Source organism: Urocitellus parryii, chromosome 11 (genome assembly GCF_045843805.1).
Source record: "Urocitellus parryii isolate mUroPar1 chromosome 11, mUroPar1.hap1, whole genome shotgun sequence".
Classification (NCBI taxonomy): domain Eukaryota; kingdom Metazoa; phylum Chordata; class Mammalia; order Rodentia; family Sciuridae; genus Urocitellus; species Urocitellus parryii.
The window spans coordinates 117,303,561-117,323,143 of NC_135541.1; the positions used below are offsets into that span (position 1 = coordinate 117,303,561).

General features: G+C 36.2%; 2 protein-coding genes across 2 annotated transcripts; both read right to left on the minus strand.

Annotated features, from left to right (window-relative positions):
• Positions 1 to 458: 458 nt before the first annotated feature.
• Positions 459 to 1,361, minus strand: LOC113196241 (olfactory receptor 10R2-like). Its single transcript, XM_026408014.2, has one exon. It carries the CDS (start codon positions 1,359 to 1,361, stop codon positions 459 to 461), a length of 903 nt encoding a protein of 300 aa, XP_026263799.2.
• Positions 1,362 to 10,376: 9,015 nt separating this feature from the next.
• LOC113196195 (olfactory receptor 10R2) lies at positions 10,377 to 18,632 on the minus strand. Its single transcript, XM_077791614.1, has 2 exons — positions 18,606 to 18,632; positions 10,377 to 11,318 (listed from the first exon to the last, which is right to left on the minus strand). The coding sequence occupies exons 1-2, from the start codon at positions 18,630 to 18,632 to the stop codon at positions 10,377 to 10,379; spliced, it is 969 nt and encodes a 322-aa protein (XP_077647740.1).
• Between the last annotated feature and the right edge of the window lie 951 nt (positions 18,633 to 19,583).

A 19,583-nucleotide genomic window follows, 5' to 3' on the forward strand; every position in this document is an offset into this window, starting at 1 on the left:
TGTTGCTCTCTGCCGCACCGTGCAACTAGACCAAAGCCGCCTTCAGATCTGGAAATCTCATTTTAAACTGAACATAATCTTAAACAAAGTCTAAAATTGGAGATTAAGATAAACAAGACAATTATAGGGCAAGAGATAATGATGGCTAAGACTTTTATGAAAGCTATAAATCTAAAGAAAAAAAGAGAAAGAGAATGACAGGTATTCTTTATTGCTACATATGAAAACGTATCTCCTTTGACCTTTACCCTAATGCTGAGAAGAAAAGTTTCCAGATTTACATAGGAAAACACGAAGGCCCAAGATGTCAAAGAACTCGTTCAATGCCATAGAGTTCAATGAGTAAACTAGATATTGTCATGACTTTAAAAGTTAGTAACACACTTGGTCCAAATGTGTGGGCACTGTTGAAAAGTGTTCCTATCATAGTTTCTTAAGAGAAAGCCCAGTCTTTCCAATCACTTTCCGAATGGCTGCACATCTTTGTTCCGGAGGCTGTATACCATGGGGTTCAACAGTGGGGTGATAATAGTATAAGTCACCATCACCAGCCTGTCTTTGCCAGATGTATATTTGGATGAAGGTCTCAAATAGACGAAGGAGGCACAGCCGTAGTGGACAATGACCACAATGAGGTGGGAAGCGCAGGTGGAGAAGGCTTTGCGCTTGCCCTCAGCTGATGGGATCCTCAGGATGGTGCGAACAATGAAGCCATAGGAGATGCAGATGAAGATCAAGGGTACGACCAGCACCAAGACCCCACAGATGAAGATGACCAGTTCATTGATGTAGGTGTCAGCACAGGCAAGACGGATGACCGGAGAAATATCACAAAAGTAGTGGTTGACCTTGTTGGAGCCACAGAAAGGGAGGATGAAGACCAAAGATGTCCCCACCAGAGATATCAGGAATCCGCTAACAATGCAAGTTGCGGCCAGTTGTCCACATACCCTCCAGCTCATGAGAATGGGGTAGTGCAAAGGCTGGCAGATGGCAGCATAGCGATCATAACCCATCACTCCCAGGAGCAGACAGTTGGTGACAGCAAAACCCAGGAAGAAGAACATCTGGGTGGCACAACTCAGGAAGGAGATTGTCCTCAACACAGACAGCAGGTTGATAAGCATCTTGGGCAGGATGACAATTGTGTAGAAGATCTCAGAGGTAGAAAGGATGCCTAAAAAGAAATACATGGGTGTGTGGAGGCTGCGATCCAAGAAGATGACGGAAATGATGGTCATGTTTCCACTCAAGATGATCAGGTAGAGAGAGAGAAAGACAGCAAAGAGGACAAGCTGCAATTCCCCCAGGCTGGAGAAACCCAGCAGGAGGAACTCGGTGACAGCGGAGGAGTTATCCATGAAGAGTTGCTCCCATGCAATAAAACCAATACGATCAGGTCCAGAAACCTTTCAAATTGGGAATCAGAGAAATTTACCCTCAAAAAGTAGCTATGCCAGTCTTGTTTGAATGAGAGACCAACAGATATGGGGGGACATAAAAAATTGTAAACCAGGAATTATTCAAGAATATATATATATATATATATATATATATATATATATATATATATTCCAGATTTTCCAGTTAGTTTCCAATGGCTAGCTATACCCTTTGTTCCAGGGACTATATACCATGGGGTTCAACAGTAGGTAGTGGGTATAATGTGTGTTTATATGTATAAATTATATATAATTATACATACATATCACATATGTGTGTGTGTGTGTGTGTGTGTGTGTGTGTGTATAAATATAGGAGCTCAAGCCATTATTTTTCTGCCAATGATTTTAGCCATAAATCTGGGGACACTCTTTATGTAAAATATGTAGTCATTGGCTCAAATGAAGCCAAGTCCCTTCCTTGGAGACTTACGAAATTTTCACTCAATTTTTTTAAATGAATTAATCCTCATAAAAGCCTTTATCTACATTATCATTTCAGAGGGTCAGACCTTTATCCTGATTTTTTGTACTTACATCAATATACAATAGCACTAACATCAGAGGATTGATACTCCAATACACACACACATCTCCTTTTAATGCATCCCTCACTTAGGGAAATATTCCATGGATCTACCTTTGAATTGTTTGTTTTTAAAGGAGAACAGTTCACATTCAGAAATAATTATCTACCCCATTTCTATGCAGTCATCCCCTTAAATTAATTTGCTAGCGTCTTAGAGCTGGCTTTATGATTGCACTATAAACTCTTATAAGATACTAGGCCTGATTTCTCCTTACAAAACACACTGCTAGAATAATTTAGTGCTTCATCAGCATTCACTGCTTGGCCATTTAATGAATTAACCCACATATACCTGAGATGGAGGGCCATCAGATTGTCATACCCAGGATCTGCCTCTATATTTCTAAGAAGAGAGTATAAGATAGTTTCACTAAGACCTCTGACACAGTTATCAAGGCTGGCATTAGCTTTTATAAATTTTAATCAAAATATTCTTTTCCTATTTCACCTCCTGCCCAAATGTGTCCCTAGATCCCATATCTCAATAAAATGTTTCAAAAATATTCCTAGTCATTCAAGCTGTACATTTCAAAGAAATGTTTAAACTCACTATTTTTTTTTTCATCCTTCACATCCGATCTATTTAAAAAATACTTCTAAAATCCATTTTTTTTCAAAAAGAAATTAGCTCTTGTCTCAACTATTACAAGACCATTATGAATAGACCCCTTAGAGTCTCTCTTGTCACTATGAACTCTTTTCTACAATACAGGAAGAATTACGCTTATACAGGACAAATTGAATCATATTAACAAAACTAAATGACCCTCAATTATTTGTAAGATCTTCTAGGTCTTTCATACTCTTCCCAAATCTACCTTTCTACTTATAACTGCAAGTGTGTATTCCTTTACATGCACTTTAAGAAATTTTGAATAACCAAGCCATTTTTCATATTACTTCTAACACCTAGAAATATCCCATGCTTTATTTGTTGTTATTTTCATTCAATATAGTAGACTTCCTTCAATTTTCAGTAAAAAATGACTGTACTCATGGAATCTTTCCTGCAACTTGATAACCATACTTGACTACTGTCTCTAGTTTTCCTTAATAATCATCGAAATTTTATTTGCTTTGCTATGACTATTCTATCTCTGACTCTGAATTATTATTTGCCAGATACCCAAAACTGCATCTTCCACAAACACAATAGTCCCCAGCATATGATAAGTGTTTGGAAAGTTTTTGAAAAATTAGATGACCAATTTCTCACAATCATTTCAAACTCCCAGATACATGGCATTTAACTTCAGGAATTTCCCAAATTGTTTCCTTAATATAAATTTAGCATGCAATATTAACCTTATGTCTTAATATTTTGGGATGTAAAATCTTTCTGACATCACTTTACAGATCAAGAAGCAAAAGATCCATTAAAACCTTCAGCTATCTCATTATCATTTTTGATTACCAAGTGTCTTCTCCATTATCTCACTAAGCTTTTTTTACGTGCATTTTTAAATACTTTACTTTCAAGTTTGAACACCTTTGCAAATAAATAAATTGTCATTATTGGCTCTTTTTCTTAGCCACATTTTAATAAAATTTGAAATTTGACTAGAACCAGGAGTTCTAGTTGCCTTGTTCTAAACTTTTAAATAAATAGGCATACACACCATGCATTTAACTGTTCTTCCTGAAAAGTCACCTCTACCTTTTCACTTTCTTGGTCTTCTTTTTAGTACCAGTACCTAGGGGGAAACAGAGCTAGATTATTGGAAAGCAATGATTTTAAAATTTGACACACAAATGAATTCCTTGACAATTACTACTCCTTTCAATTAAGAAATTCCAAGTCCCTAAGTAAAATAAAATGTCACATTCCATCAAGTCAGAGTTTTAGTGTTCTATGGCAAGGAGGTTTCTTCATTCTTGGAAACCTCCAAGAAATGTCTGTGCAAGTTTCTAGGTGAAATTTGCCAAAATTTATATAGCAATAAATAAGGACTCGTGTACATCCCTGTTATGATGTACATGAGCCCTTATTCATTTTCCAGGAAATCTCTGACTCACATAAGAACACCATTAATTCCACAGAAAAGTATCACCTGAGCCCTTTCTCCTTGGGTATTTTAGTCTCAATGAATATTACCTGTGGTCTTTCCTGTTCACATTAGCCATGACCTCAATGCCTTGTTTGTTAAGGGAGATCCCCTCCTCCCCAGGGGATTACCACACTGTGCTCAATATTTGTCCATAATTTTTCTAATTAGCAAGTGGAAACATAGGTAAATACACTCTATAAAATTAGCTGGCCAAAGAGAAGGGCCTTTCTAATACACCATGCAGATTGGTTGACTCCCTTTTAGAAATTCTCTGGGTGCTCATTAGAGAGTTGAAGTGTCCCAGGCACATTGGTTAAAAAAGACACAAGTATCACTGTCCCCTTTGATTTTCCGTGCTCAATGCCTCTATATTTTCATTTTTATGTTAGAGGAAATGATCTTTATTAGATCATTTCATATGTCCACTTCTGAAATCTGGAAGAGAGGGAAAAAAAGATACAAAAACCCAAACCAGAGGACAGAATTTTAGAATGGGAGAATCACCATAAACCTTTCAACGCTTAGGAAACAAGTTCATTTGTGTCTGGCATATAATATGAGTTTGGTAAATATGTGTTCAATAAATTAAAAAAAAGAAATTTGAGGTTATGGAGGAAAATGTGACAGCATGCTGGTATAGATTTCAGCAGCTCTCTGCCTATTTTAGGTTGCACAATTTTTCTTTATGACAGTGAGTCCACACATTTGAGCTGAGCTGGAAATGGAGCAAATTCTAGACACTCATTGATGTCTCTCTCAGGGGCTCATGTACAATGTCAGAGATGTTGCAAGGATGGAAAATTAGAAGAAAGTCCAAGTTATTAATAAAGGAACTTTTGGTGACTCCTTTATTCTTTAGTTCTACCAGAAATTAAGATAATGGGTAGATCTTTGGAACTACTTTACTGAGAAGATTCATCCTTGGGCTTTAACTTTCTCTGGGTACACAAATGATAGTCACACCTTTTTTCCACACCTTTGACTTGTAGAGGTGGTAAATATGCCCCATTACCTTGAAACTAAGCCAGTTGGGTAACTTCATTGATCAACAGATTATAGCCAAAGTGATGCTCTAAAACTTGCTGCATAGATTTTGTCAGCTTGTATTTCCTGTTTCTTGGAGCATCCACTTGCTCACTAGCTGCCATGTTGGACATGGCAAACCTTTGAGAATCTCTGGTGTGAAACCAAGACTCTTGGTCAAAAGTCTCCCCTTGAGCATACAAATAATAGCAACATGAACCAATCAGCCACATAAATGAGTACTCTTAGAGGTGGAACTTTTAGTCCAATTTAACAATCTAAGCTGACCCTACGTAGAGCAGACACAAACAAATACTGCACTGAGTTCCTGCCAACTTGCAGATTTATGTGCAAAATAAATAATTGTTGTTAATTTAACCAGATAAGATTCCATATACAGCAATAAATGACGAGACTAGAATTTGGCATTCAAACACATGGTGTGATTGTAATCAAAACTTAAAGCATCTTTTTAAAAATTTTTTGGAACTCATGATATGGAGAATCAGCAGGGTTTTAAAGGAGTTTGTAATGGAAAAAAATGGAAAGTCCTTGAGGAAACAGTTTTAAGGGTTTAAAAATGAAAGAGTAAAATGTTGTTGGAGTTTGTTAAAAATGCTTATTGTCCATTGTTGGGAAGGAAGGCAGTAATCTCCCAAACTGTAGCCTGGAAAATAGCACTTTTAGTAAACTCAGATTTTCTTAGGGAAATTTCTCATGAGACAATAGAAAATGACACCAATGGTAAAAGGATACAAAGCGATGATTGAAAGACGGTGTTTAAATTTTTGATAAGAGTTGAAAGAAACCATAAAGAGTCCAAAAGCTTCTGGGTTTAGAAATAGACGTGTTTCTCATACAAAAATCACCCTCAACAAAGACTCTTCAAGTAAGAAATGGTTTCAAGAAAAAGATCAAATTCACAATACTGTCAGGAAACTCTTGCCTCTAAAATAAAGATATCCAGAATCTGATTATATGATACTTTGTCAGAACTTCAACGACTAGTAAGATTTCTAAGTATTTTAAAGGCATAAACTTGGGTTAATTCATATGTCTTTTAAAAAACAATTAAGGAAATTGTCACATCACAGGCTCACGATTGACCCACAATAAAGAAAAAAATGTGGATGTGACCGCCATGTACCTCCTTCCTCCTTTTTCAAAAAGGAGTGGTGTGTGTTGCACTTACCCTACGCTTTTTTTCAATTACATTTTGGGGTGTCAGGAACAGCAAGCCAGTGGTTGTTTTCGTCAGATTAGGGAGGAAAAGTTTATTTGAGGTCTCACAGTGTCAAAGGTTTCAGTTCACAGACAGGCAGCTTCGTTCCTCAGGGCGTGAGTGAAGGCTGAACATCGTGGATCAGGAAGCAGCGAGACTCCACTAGCCAGATGCAAAATACCACCCCTGAGACACACCCCAGGGCCCCACCTCCTCCAGCCACAGCCTACACTCCTTCAGGTGAATTAATCCCCTGACAGGACTGAGAACTAATTCACTGATTGGGCTAAGGATCTAATACCCAATCATTCCTCCTCTAAACCTTCTTGCTTTGTCTCACATATGAACTTTTGGGGTTATCTCACATCCAAACTCTTACAGTAGTGATATGCCTAAAAATACTAGAAGCTTCCACTTCTTGTATCTTGGAACATTTAATCTTTGAAGCCAGTCACTATGCTGTGAGAAATTCCAAGGAACTCCTTGGAAAGTAGTATGTGGAGAGGAATTGAAACTCGCAGCATACAGCTTTATTCAATCTCCTAGCCATAAGTGGTACCATCTTGCTAGCCATGGAAGCGAGCCATCTTGGAAATAGTTCCTAAAACTAGTCAAGCAGTTGACACAATATGGACCAGAATTAAGCCATCCTCATAAGTACTCCCCAGATTTATAAGCAAAAATAAATGATTATTATTGTTTCAAATCCCTGAGTTCTAGAGGACATAAGTACTGTTGTACTTTCATGTGTTCTATTTAGTGGGTAGAGGAGTCTCTCTTCATTTGAAGATTTTTATTAGTCATTGATTGCATACTGATCTCTCTCAGGGACATAGATGACAATGGGATTAGGCAATGTGTGAACAGGATAAAATACTTCTCACATTGCTAATAGTCTGGTAGAGGAGATGACATATGGACCTAATAACCTGATTAAATCAGAGCTCGGTATGACGTCTAAGGGAGGCTTAAATTACTATAGTGTTTTTAATAAAAATCAGGAAATACATGGACTTCGTGAAATTGATGAGAGGGAAAGGGATTTGCTGGTAGACTAGGTGATACATTGACTAACAGAAGATGATGGACCTTTCAAATGACAAACTCTGGTTCCTGGGCCAGCACAGGATCAGTCTCCACGAGGATCCTCCCTTACAACCCTCAGGGAAGGGTGTGAGGTCCAGTGTGGAAACCTCAAGTACATTTTATACTATCTTTATTCATACTGATATTTAAGTGTGACAGAGGCTGCTGGGTCACCTTGTATCACTGATAGCTATTTTCCTGAAGGAGTATTATCTTCCGAATTACTATTATAATTTATTTTTAAAGATAATTTGACTCTTCCATATTTCTACTGATAAAAAGAGACTCAGGAGATCTGCATAATAGGAAATTAGGATACATAAAAATCAATAGAAAATTGAAAACCTCACAAATGTCAGAATTCTGCAGGAAATTTTCTATATACTACTATTAAACTCTAGTCTCAGCCACTTTTTATTAAAATCTGTCAAGGCGTTGGTTGTAAAGTTCATATCTGGAGACTCATAATTACCACAACTTTCTGCAGTATAGAATTTAATTGCCCTAATTTCTACAATATTCTGTATCCAGAAACCTTAGATTTTAAAATACACAGTAGCTCGTCCTAAGATTTTTTTAATGAATGTGAAATGTAATATCACTATTCCAGTTAATTGTCTGCACTATCTTCACCAGGATAATTTCTGTTTAACACAAAGTGATGTTTCAGAAATTTAGTGTTGAAGGGATAGTTAAATCCATTAAGGAGATCTAGACAATGGCAGCTGAGATGCCAGTTAATTTCTCTTGTCATCATAATCAATTATAAACTATATAAAATCTGTGACAGGGTATAAATAATCTGTCAAGCTGGAAAAACAAAATGTTACAACCAAATTGTAAATAAAAATGAAGATAAAAGAGTAAAAATAGAATTAAATGGTTTAGATAAGTTTGCCCTGAGAAAAGAATTCTTATGAACTGAATACCTGAATGATTGTGGAGACTCTGTAAACTCTTTATATTATAATGAGTTCCCCCCCCCGCCCTGCTCTTTGTGTGAATGAGGACAATTTTATTTGTTTAATACACAGTTTTCAACAGATTCTCAAATAATTGCAATATGTGATCTGGAATGGGTAAGGTGATTAACCTATACCCATACCATTAACTAGGCCAACTATTTGACTCTTTTTACAGACAGTAGCTTTCTGAAATTAATATTTACCAACAAATACAATCGTGATAACTTATTCTACAGGAAAAACAGGCAAGAGTGTTACATATTTTTAAAAAGGAGGTTTTTAAGTCTCAGTTTCAATGGAGATGCGAAAGTTGAGGGAAGAAAATGTTTGAATTACTTTATAAAAAATGTTGAGTTAAAAAAATGTCAAATATAGTCTTACAAGGACACTATCAGATTACTTAATGTTTTACCTATTTTCCCACTCCCCTGATGCAGCCAGAGCAGGGAATTACAGAGATATGTATTTCCTGGAGATTAAAAAATGAAACCGAGTTCACCTGAGAAACTTAAATGTAGGAGTCTATGTCTACTGGCCCGAAACTCCAACTCATAGAAAAAGATCTCTGTTCTTCTGCTTACTATGGGTGTCAGAGATGCTCAAATCTTAACTCTGGATCACCTTTGAGCAAACTGGCAGGAAAAAAAAAATCATTCTTGAATCAATGAAAAAGTAATTTACCCAGTAAATTCTCCAGAAGATACATGACCCAGAAAGGTGGTGAGCTCTCTGAACTAAGAAGAAAATTCATAAACTGTCAGAAGAGGTGGTTTTATCTGTATCACAAGAAATGTGGTATAGGTTTCAAAGAGGAAACTATTCCAGAAACCATGAAACCATTCCATAAGAGGAAGACTCAGTGTGCAATATGCAAGGCCCTGAAAGTACCTGAGGAGTCACAGGAGAAATTTCCTCCTGGCTCCTCTCCCTCCCCGGTGGAATTCTTGAGGAACCAATCACTGCAATGAGAAAGAGAAGTGGTGGCTGTGTGTATGTGTGATCCTGGGGATGGGATCCAGCGGTGCTATTGTTAAGGTGAGATTGCAATAAATCACCAACTCCATCTTAGGAAACTTTATTCACCAGTTGGTGGTCCAGACTCACCAGCTGGCAGGCCAAGGGGTCGGCTGCAAGTCTACACCCTTCAACCCCCTCCCTGGGTTTGAATACACCTTTTATAGTCCAAAACCATCTTAAAGCATAAGTGGCTATTGCTATGATTCAAAGCCATAAACAAACATCATGAGATCTAAAATCATAAGCAGAAAAGGAAGTGGGCCAAAACGTCCCTAGTTTAGTACAAGTTAAAGAATGGTTACTAACCTCTAGACAATCAATCTCTGACAGGGTACATTGTTCAATAAAAATGGGAACCAAAGAGAGAACACTTTTACATTGTGTAAGAATTGCCATTTTGTGTTGCCAAACATGCTATGCTAAGCAACTTGTGACCAGAGCTTTTGACCAGAGGTGGGGCTTTCCATGGGAGAAGCATTTCTTACATGGTGTGGAATCTCAGGGCAAAATGGAGTCTGTTTGGTCATTGCCCATACAGCCTGGCCCGTGACACTATACCTCTAAGAAACATCCCCAGCCCTTCTTCTTTATTTTGTTTTACCTCATTATTTTATTTTGAGACAGTGTCTTGATAAATTCCTTGGACTGGCCTCAAACTTGCAATTCTCCTGCCTCCACTTCCAGAGTCACTGGGATTACAGGCATGTGCCACAATTTGTTAGCTTAGACTTTTAGTTATTACAGAGGACTGGGCATTTACATTTGAGAAGTTTTCTAACATTCCATCTGAGAACTTTAAAAATATTAGCCCACATATCGGATTTAAAGGGATGATGAGAAGCAAACCATCTTATGACATACATCTTAAAGAGTCTTATGACTTCAAGGACCCTGTTACAGGTGGAATATGCATGTAATAAAGGAAAACGTTATTTATTAAGAAATCCAAAATATATTAATACTTTATTATTATATTATTATTATCTATGGCTTTAGAGACCCTTTCTTGCCCAGTGCTTTTCTGATAGCAAGTTGGACATCCTTGTTTCTGAGGCTGTATACCATGGGATTTAGTAATGGTGTGACAATGGTGTACGTCACCGTCACCAGCCTGTCCTTGTTGGACACATAGTCCGCTGTGGGCCTCAGGTAGATGAAGGAGGCACAGCCGTAATGAACAATAACGACAGTGAGATGGGAGGCACAGGTGGAGAAGGCTTTCCGTTTGCCCTCAGCTGAGGGAATCCTCACGATAGTCCTCAGAATGCAGAGATAAGAGACACAGATCAAGAAGAAGGGGACCACAAGCACAAGAACCCCACAGATGAATATGACAAACTCATGGACGTCTGTATTGGTGCAAGCCAGGCGAATGACTGGTGAGATGTCACAGAAGTAATGGTTGACTCTGTTGGCACTGCAGAAAGGGAGGCTGAAGACTAAGTTGACCACAGTCAGTGAGGCCAAGAAGCCTCCAATCCCACAGGCGGCTGCCAGTTTCCCGCAGACCTGCCAACTCATAAGGATGGGGTAATGCAAAGGGTGACAGATGGCAGCGTAGCGATCATAGCCCATCACACCTAACAGCAGGCAGTTGGTAATAGCAAAACCGAGGAAGAAGAACATTTGAACGGCACAGCAGGTAAAGGAGATCGTCCGGGCCACAGAAAGGAGGTTGATGAGCATTTTGGGTAAAATGACAAAGGTGTAGAATGTCTCAGATGTCGACAAGATGCCCAGGAAGAAGTACATGGGTGTGTGGAGGCTTTGGTCCAAGCGGATGACACTAATAATGGTGGCGTTGCCACCAAGAATGATTAGATATAAAAAGAGAAAGACCACAAAGAGAGCAAGCTGAATGTCACCAAGGCTTGAAAAACCCAGCAGTAGGAACTCGGCGATCTCAGTGAAGTTTTCAGCCACAACCTGCAGGGAAGTGAGAAAAGAAGTAAAATCTATTTAGGAACCTCATGTAAAAATCCAGGGACTGGGTTACTATCAGCTGATTCCATCTGCAAACTTAATCCCTCCATTTAAAATGATATATCTTATTCTTGGATTCTAGGGAATTGGTCATAGACATCTTTAAGTGTGCACAATTCTGCTAACAACTAGCAATAAACAATCCAAGTATAAAACGAAGAGAACAATTTCATTGATAATAACATAAAAATACTTAGTATTAAATTTAACAAAAGAAGTGCAAGACAGATACACAGAAATCAACCAAATATCGTTCCTCCTCTCACACTGTAATTTTATATTCTTTGACCAACACTGTTGAGGGAAATTAAAGGTGATTTAATAAACAAAAAATAATAGAGGCAATTCCTACCCAATTAATGAATAGATTCAACATAATTCTTACCAAATCTGAGCAGGCTTTTCTTATAAAGATGACTATAAAATCAACATGGTAGAAACCAGAATAGTCAAAATATTGTCAATAAGGAAAGAAAAGATGAAAGATTTTATATTTTCAGATTTCCAAACTTCCTCTAAAGATACAGTGATCAAGATGTTATGGTACTGGCATACAGTTTCACATATAGGTCAATGGGCAGAATTGGGAGCCCAGAAATTAAATGCTCCAAAAGTTATAATTAGGAAAGTGAAGAGGCACACCAGAGATGATAAGACTCGATTTACAAAACATATATCTCATAAAGGATTTGCAACTAATACACATATATAACTCTTATGATTAAGTAATAAGAATAACACCCAGATGAAAAATAACAGACATTTTTACCAAATGGTATCAAAGGGTAGGAGATGAGCATTTGAAAAAGCACAAAGTATCACCAGTCATTAGGGAAATACAAAGTAAAGGCACAATGGAAAACATGCACCAGAAGAACTGTGACTAAACAGATGAACAAGAAAAGGTGTTTTTGAGGATATAGAAAATAAATCTTCACTCATTGCTGGAGGAAAGGTAAAGTAACACAGTCCAGTCACTTAAGAAAAGTTTGGCACTTTGTTAAAATGGTAAAATAAATTATCACATGACCCATCAATTTATTTTTATTACATATTCACAAATTCTAGTTGTGTGTATTTATGAGGTTCAAGATGATATTATTTTTAATACAATAGAGAATTACTAAATCAAGGTAGCTAATATGCATCATCTCAAATATTTAAAATTTTGTGATGATATCATTTGAAATGTATTTCCTTAGTAATTTTGAAATGTAGAGTACTCAATTATTAGCTATATTCACCATGCGGTAAAAGAAATCAAAACAAAAATTATCAATAGGAATCTATAAAGGAGAAGTGAAGACCCTCCAACCAAGCCATTTCTGTGAATGTTCATAGTAGCATAATATATAATAGTAAAAATGAAATTAGATGTCTGTCAACTTATTAATGAATACACAAAATTTAGTATAACCCAAAAATGGATACTATTCAGCAATAAAAATAAATTAACTAATGGCACATACCACAACATAAATAATCTTCAAAAACATTACGCTAAGTGAAGGTAGGCAAGTGCAAAATACCACATTGCAAATTCTATTGTATGAAATGTCCACAGAAGGATAATCTACACCAATTGAGAGCAGAAAAAATTATAACTTTGGACTTTAGGGATCAGGATTTTAACTGCAAGCAGGCAGAAAGTGTTTGGGGGAATGATAAAATAATTTAAAACTGGATTGCAGTGATGATTACCCACCTCTATTAATTTGTAAAATCAAAATGGATTAGTTTTATGAGATATCATGCTATTTTAAAGGATTATTTGGGGGGATTTTAGAGGTCATTTTGATTATCTAATTTTTCTATATGTGTCTGTTTTAAACTCTAGTTGGAGGTCTTTGGTGCATTAGGATTCATTTAAAAGTCACCACAGTTGTCTTTCTTTAGGAATGTTTCTAGAAAAAAAATTACAGATCTTCAAAAATTATTTGTAAAAATAAATGTAAGTTTTTAATTATTTGCACTTTCAATCTGATAACATTTATCATGCTAGTGATGCCTGTTAGCATTCCTAACTCTGAATTAAAATAGCCATAAATACATACAAACAAAACATCACATCCCTGAACAGAAAATGATGGAAAACACTCACTTTGGGAAATCTGATAGGTCATATCAAATTCCATACAAATGGATTGAGGTACATTGTGAATTATGACCTGTTCAATTTTCCCTGCTTTGAACAATGAAAATTATCAACATTAAAGAAAAATAAACAAACCAATTTTTGACTAAATTTCTGTATTTGTGTGCAGGATAACTATATTCTGAAGTGTTCAAATTGTTCTATCTCCTTTCTCCTTCACTTTCTTCACCCATCTATCATTATCCACTTCTAACTAAAGATGCTCTGGGACTTCACCAAATAGAGCAAAACATGATCAATCTGTTCCAGAGTCACTGAATTCTGTTACACAGATTGAATCTGGGGAAACAAACAAACATGATAATTGGGTCAATAGGACATGAAAAAGCAATGCGAATTGAGGTTGGGGAATTGAACTGACAATTTCTGTAGAAAAAGGGGAAGAGAAATATAAACTAGTTTTAATTTTCTAGCATAAGAAAAATAATTTTAACTACAGAAAATTCCAATGAGTAAAATTAGCTTATATCAGATTTGCTCTGCTTATTGCACTAATCCTACCCAAGTTTTATCAAGTAGAAATCAACTATCACTTACAGTCCTTTTTTAATTGGTTCTGTTTAGTTGTAAATGACAAAAGAATCCATTTGACATGATTATAAAAGCATGGAATATAACATGTTCTAATTCATTTCCCAGTACCTCCCATTCACTTCCGTCACTCAGATCCTGACCCCTCCCTCTGCTCTACTGATCATTCTGTCACTTACCCACAGTTATTTTTAAAATTAATTTTATTCTAAAAACAGAAATCATGATTTTTATGTATATATGATGGCAGAATGCATTATAATTCTTATTACATATATAGAGCACAATTTTTCATATCTCTTGTTGTATATAAAGTATATTCACAACAATTTGTGTCTTCATACCTATACTTTGGATAATAATGATCATCACATTCCACCAACATTAATTATCCCATGCCCCCTCCCTTCCCCTCTCACCCTTCTGCCCTATCTAGAGTTCATCTATTCCTCCCATGCTCCCTCTCCCTATCCCACTATAAATCAGCCTCCTTATATCAAAGAAAACATTTGGCATTTGGTTTTTTGGGATTGGCTAACTTCACTTAGCTTTACCTGCAAATGCCATGATTTTGTTCTCTTTTATTGCTGAGCAATAATCCATTGTGTATATATGCCACATTTTTTTTATTCATTTGTCTATTGAAGGGCATCTAGGTTAGTTGATATTTGGCAATTTATAATTCAAGCCAGGAGCATTAAGTGATCAACAACAACAAAAGAGACTAATAGTTAAAATTCACAATTAAATTGATAGGTACAACCATCATAAGAAAGATACCATACCAAATGTACAGAAGACACAGGTGCAGTAACTAATGGGTAATACCAATACCCCACTGTTAAAAACAGAGCAAGAGAAAAAATAAAACAAAGTATTCAGAAAACCTGAACAGCAAAATCAGTAATGCATTTCTTACAAATATGTATTGAACTTTACTTAAAAAAAGAGTATACACTATGTTCACAAACAACATGGAATATTTGTGATTCTTGACCATTAACTCACAACAGAAAATTCAACCGTGACACAAAAGCAGAAATGATACCAACAGTTTCCTAATTTTATACAGTAGACTAATACTGGGTAATAACATAAGAATGTTCTGCCACTAGAGAATTGTAAAATTGTTGGGTCAAAGAGGGGATAATAATAGGTAACACAAAATGAGTTGTAGACAATAATGTCAATTATACTCCATGATTTATAATACAGAGCTAAGTTTAAAGGAGTGATTAGAAGAAAATTTATACCTTAATTTTTACATAAGCAAAAAAGTTAGTGACAGTTTTCAAAATATATCATCTCAATGCCATTTAAACTGTTTCTTACATTCTATAGTAATTCATTCTTTTGTGAGGGCATGGGTACTGGGGATTGAACTCTAGGGCACATGACCACTGAACTACATCCCCAGCCCTATTTTGAATTTTATTTAGAGACAGGGTCTCACTGAGTTGCTTAGCATCTCGCTTTCGCTGAGGCTGGCTGTGAACTCAAGATCCTCCTGCCTAAGCCTCCCAAGTTGCTGGGATTACAGGCACGTGCCACCACACTGGGCTCACTTTTAATAAACATAAAAAAAATCAAATGTTCAACTCACATAATGCTAAAAATTATTCCATATATTAATAACATACAAAAATGCAAAGGATTTGTAAAAAGTATCACTGAATAGAAAATTAAAAAATCTAAAGATAAATGCGATGAAATATCATGAGTAGTAAATTAGCAACAATTTGACCATGTGAGATAGGACACTTATTTGCAACAAAAGGACAATCTGCAAAGTTAGAAAGCAAACAGCCAATGGAAAATTTCCAAAAATATTGCTATAATGTTAACAAGAAATATATTACAAACTGATGGAGAAGATAACTAAGAATCTAAAACTAAAACTAGATGTAAGCACACAGCATATAAAATATGAACTAAAGGCCCCCAACATAAAGATTCATTTCACTTCATTTAAAATCAAATTGAGATCATGTACGCCCATCAAATTTCAGCAGTCTTGTGGGTTAAATAAAAAAAAATAACTAATAAGATTATAAATTGGTTTTAAATTTATGAAATGAAATTCAGCAAGTTGGATGCAATGGCCCACACCTGTAATCTAAGGTGCTTTGGAGGCTGAGGATAACCAGTTTGAGGTAATCCTGAGCAATTTAGCAAAGATCTGTCTCAATAAAATAAAATAAAATGGGCTGATGGTTTAGCTCAATGGTAGAACACTGCTGTGTTCAACCCTTAATACCAAACAAAGGGGGAAATGTATCATCAAAATATACTGTACTGCTGAGTATATTCATCCTGTTCATTTATCCCAGGGATTTATTTCATTTTATAAAATTTACCATTCTCTAATGAATTTATATAAATGTTGTATTTAATGTATTTATATAAATGCTGTATTGTAAGAAAACTTGCAAGTCATAACCAGATAAAAGAATTGTGTTTAAGAGAGGCAGTAGTATTTACACTGAGAACAGCACCAGCTATGCAGGAACCACTCTGTGGGTGATATAGTATACTTGTATTTATTTAAAGAACATCTTTCTCTGTTTGTGTATGCAGATGTGCAATGAATGCTAGGTGGAAATTAAGAATTATTTATTACTTTGTCTTGCAAATGGAGCTATGGATCTGAAATATACAAATCACTGGGTTGAACAACTGAGTCAGCCACATCATATCAGAGGATGAACTTTCTTTATATCTTCTGGCTCCCTGATACCTACATCTAGTGTTTTTATCATAAGTGATTCTTATCTAGAGTCAGAACTATAGAATCTGAACGCAATCTGTGTTTCTGAAAAGAAAGATAAATGTTTCATGGACACTCTTTATTTACAATTTTGTTCTTTCATCATTAATTCTCAAGGCTGAAGGGAGAAATTAGAAGAGAAAAATTAAGGCAGGAAGCTACAGGTATGTTTTAAACGTCCTCCCTGTTGACCTGGGAATGGTGATTGGAGATTATTATCCAGAGTTATTTGGGCAGCATGGATACAAGAAGGCATGGTGTTGTGGACAAGGAACAGCTGAGAATTGGTTTTGAAACACTTTAGCTAACGTGTGGCAGTCCTAGGGACATTCAAATGTGCATTTAACCAAGCACCTTCTTATTGAATTCTGTAATAATCCCTGAGAACTTTAGAAGGTTTCAAATTTCATAGCAAAAAAATGAAAAGAAAAAGTCATGCGTGGCAACCCACACTCGTCTCTTCCAGCTGCCAGACTGATCCCTACATTTTAATCCATGGAACTTCATACAGTTCACTGAGGTCTCAGTGAACCATGTCATGACGGCAATGCCTCTGCCTGTGCTTGGGCAGTTTCTCTCAAGGTTCAAATCATTTTCTCCCAAGATTCCTAAGAACTCTTTCAAGTTAACAAAGATGCATTGGGTGGGTACACATTAAGCTCTATCTGCTCCATTAGGTGTTTAGAACACGTCAAGGCAACAAAACAGAAACTCTGCCTTGTCAAACACATTTTCTACAAACTCTCACATTTTACATTATTCTAGAAAATAATCTTTTTTGCTCAGGGCTATTTGAGCTCTTATAAAGCAAAAACTAGATTGCTATTCATTTGAGAAAAGTTTATGTGCAAGTGCCATGTATTCATAGACATCTCACTAAGGCCAGCAGCATCAGAGTATCTGGTAAATAGCAAATGTTCAAGTCTATGTGCAAAAAACCAAACAAACAAACAAACAAAAAAACCCAAGAAATAAACTAATCAGTACAAGAGTTAAATCATTGCACTGATATGTAGGCATTTCTCATGTAGAGGGTAAGGATACTAGTATACTTCTAGTGATCACGGAAGAAAGACAAAGATTTGTTGTATTCTGAAGATAGCATTACAGATGCAGAAGAAAGACATAAATTCACATTTTTATCTCAGCGTTTTAATTTAATCTTCCTGAATCTTAGTTTTTTATCCTAAAATTTGAGGTATGTTGAAGATTAATGGACAGCATATGTAAAAAAAATTACTGCAGAATTATACATAAGAGGTCCTAATTAAATATTTTCTCCCTTCCTTCCTGGCAAAAGTTATAAAAAGGGACACACCTATGACCATCTTGAAGTATGTGTGATGTGTTTTCTTTATCCTAATCTGAAGACCTCTTTCTTGTAACTATCCAGCTATACTTCCTATAGCTGCCCTGCAATCCATCACTATTCTGTTTGTGGACTCTAGTTTTAAGGTCTCTACAATTTTAGAACTGAACATAAGTTAAATGGCTTAGCTTGCTATCACCTTTGAGGTCACATAAGTGCTTCCTTAAGATTTTGGATAATTCACTTTCCTTGAGCCACTTACAACATTAAAAAAAAAAAAATATCAAAATGAAAGAGTTTCAGAATCCCCAAAACACGGTTCAGGAGAATGCAGTCTTGTTTTTTAATCATGACCCAAGGCCTTCAAGGAAGTATTTTATTAATTTGCTACTTTCTCACATTCTCAGTTTATTGCACATCTTCCTCCCTTTCTTTGAAAAGATTTCAAACCAGCAACAAAAGACTCACCATGTCACTCCTCAATGGAGTGGTCATTGTGCTTCTTTGTATGGCCTGGCCAACTACAACTCCAATAACTGTTCTTAATATGCTTTTTTTTTCTCCCCTGGCCATCAGCATTAGCATCAATGCCCTACTTCATTATTTTACTACCCAACACCCTAGGGAGCCATTATTATATTGCTAGTGGCACAAATTCTACCTCCGCTCCCAATTAGGAACTGCAATCCTAGGGGAAAATGGACCTCAAGTCTAGTTTGGCAAATAGTCACCATCGAGTAGTCTCAGGGAATGAGTTTATTTCCTGTTTTGAATTCACTGGAGAAGTAACCACCTGTAACTGTATAGTAAGACTGTGGGACACTGTCAGCAGAAAAGTCCTGGTAATCTTCTTCCATGGTCTTCTTCCTATAGTTCCTGCATTTTATCTCTTGGTTAAAGACATTAATGCCCTTGCTCTTCTTCTTTCTCCATTGTATTGGTTATAGATCATGTTAGGATTAATTTGGACATCATTTTAATAGCATAGAATGTCACAAGAAGCAGAGAGAGGGGGAGAGAAGAATAGAATTTCACTATCTTAGAGAAAAAGGAATGAAGAAGCATGGTGGGATGGAAAAAGGAAAGACTGTAGAATGAATTGGACATCACTTTCCTATGTTCATATGTGAATTCATGAGCAGTGTAACGCCACATCATGTACAACCACAGGAATGGGAAGTTACACTCCATGCAGGTATGGCATGTCAAAACACATTCTACTGTCTTTTCCTTTACTGTATAACTGAAAACAACAAATAGAAACATTTAATAAATAAATAAGTAAATAAAAGTATGAAGTGTAATTTGCTTTACTTCAGTCTTCACTATTTTGCTTTTCCCTCCATCTCCCCGCACTGTTCCATTCTCTCAACTCTACTGATTAATGGTAATGGTAATGCACCACTGCTCAAAAGAGATCAAGAGGAAAAATATAACAAAGGCTTA

Coding starts and splice junctions, on each gene's coding strand:
- LOC113196241 (XM_026408014.2), bottom strand. CDS start 1,361: ATGGATAACTCCTCCGCTGTCACCGAGTTCCTCCTGCTGGGTTTCTCC.
- LOC113196195 (XM_077791614.1), bottom strand. CDS start 18,632: ATGACCACTCCATTGAGGAGTGACATG. Junction 11,319..18,605: donor CTCCATTGAGGAGTGACATG/GTGAGTCTTTTG, acceptor ACTTCCCTGCAG/GTTGTGGCTGAAAACTTCAC.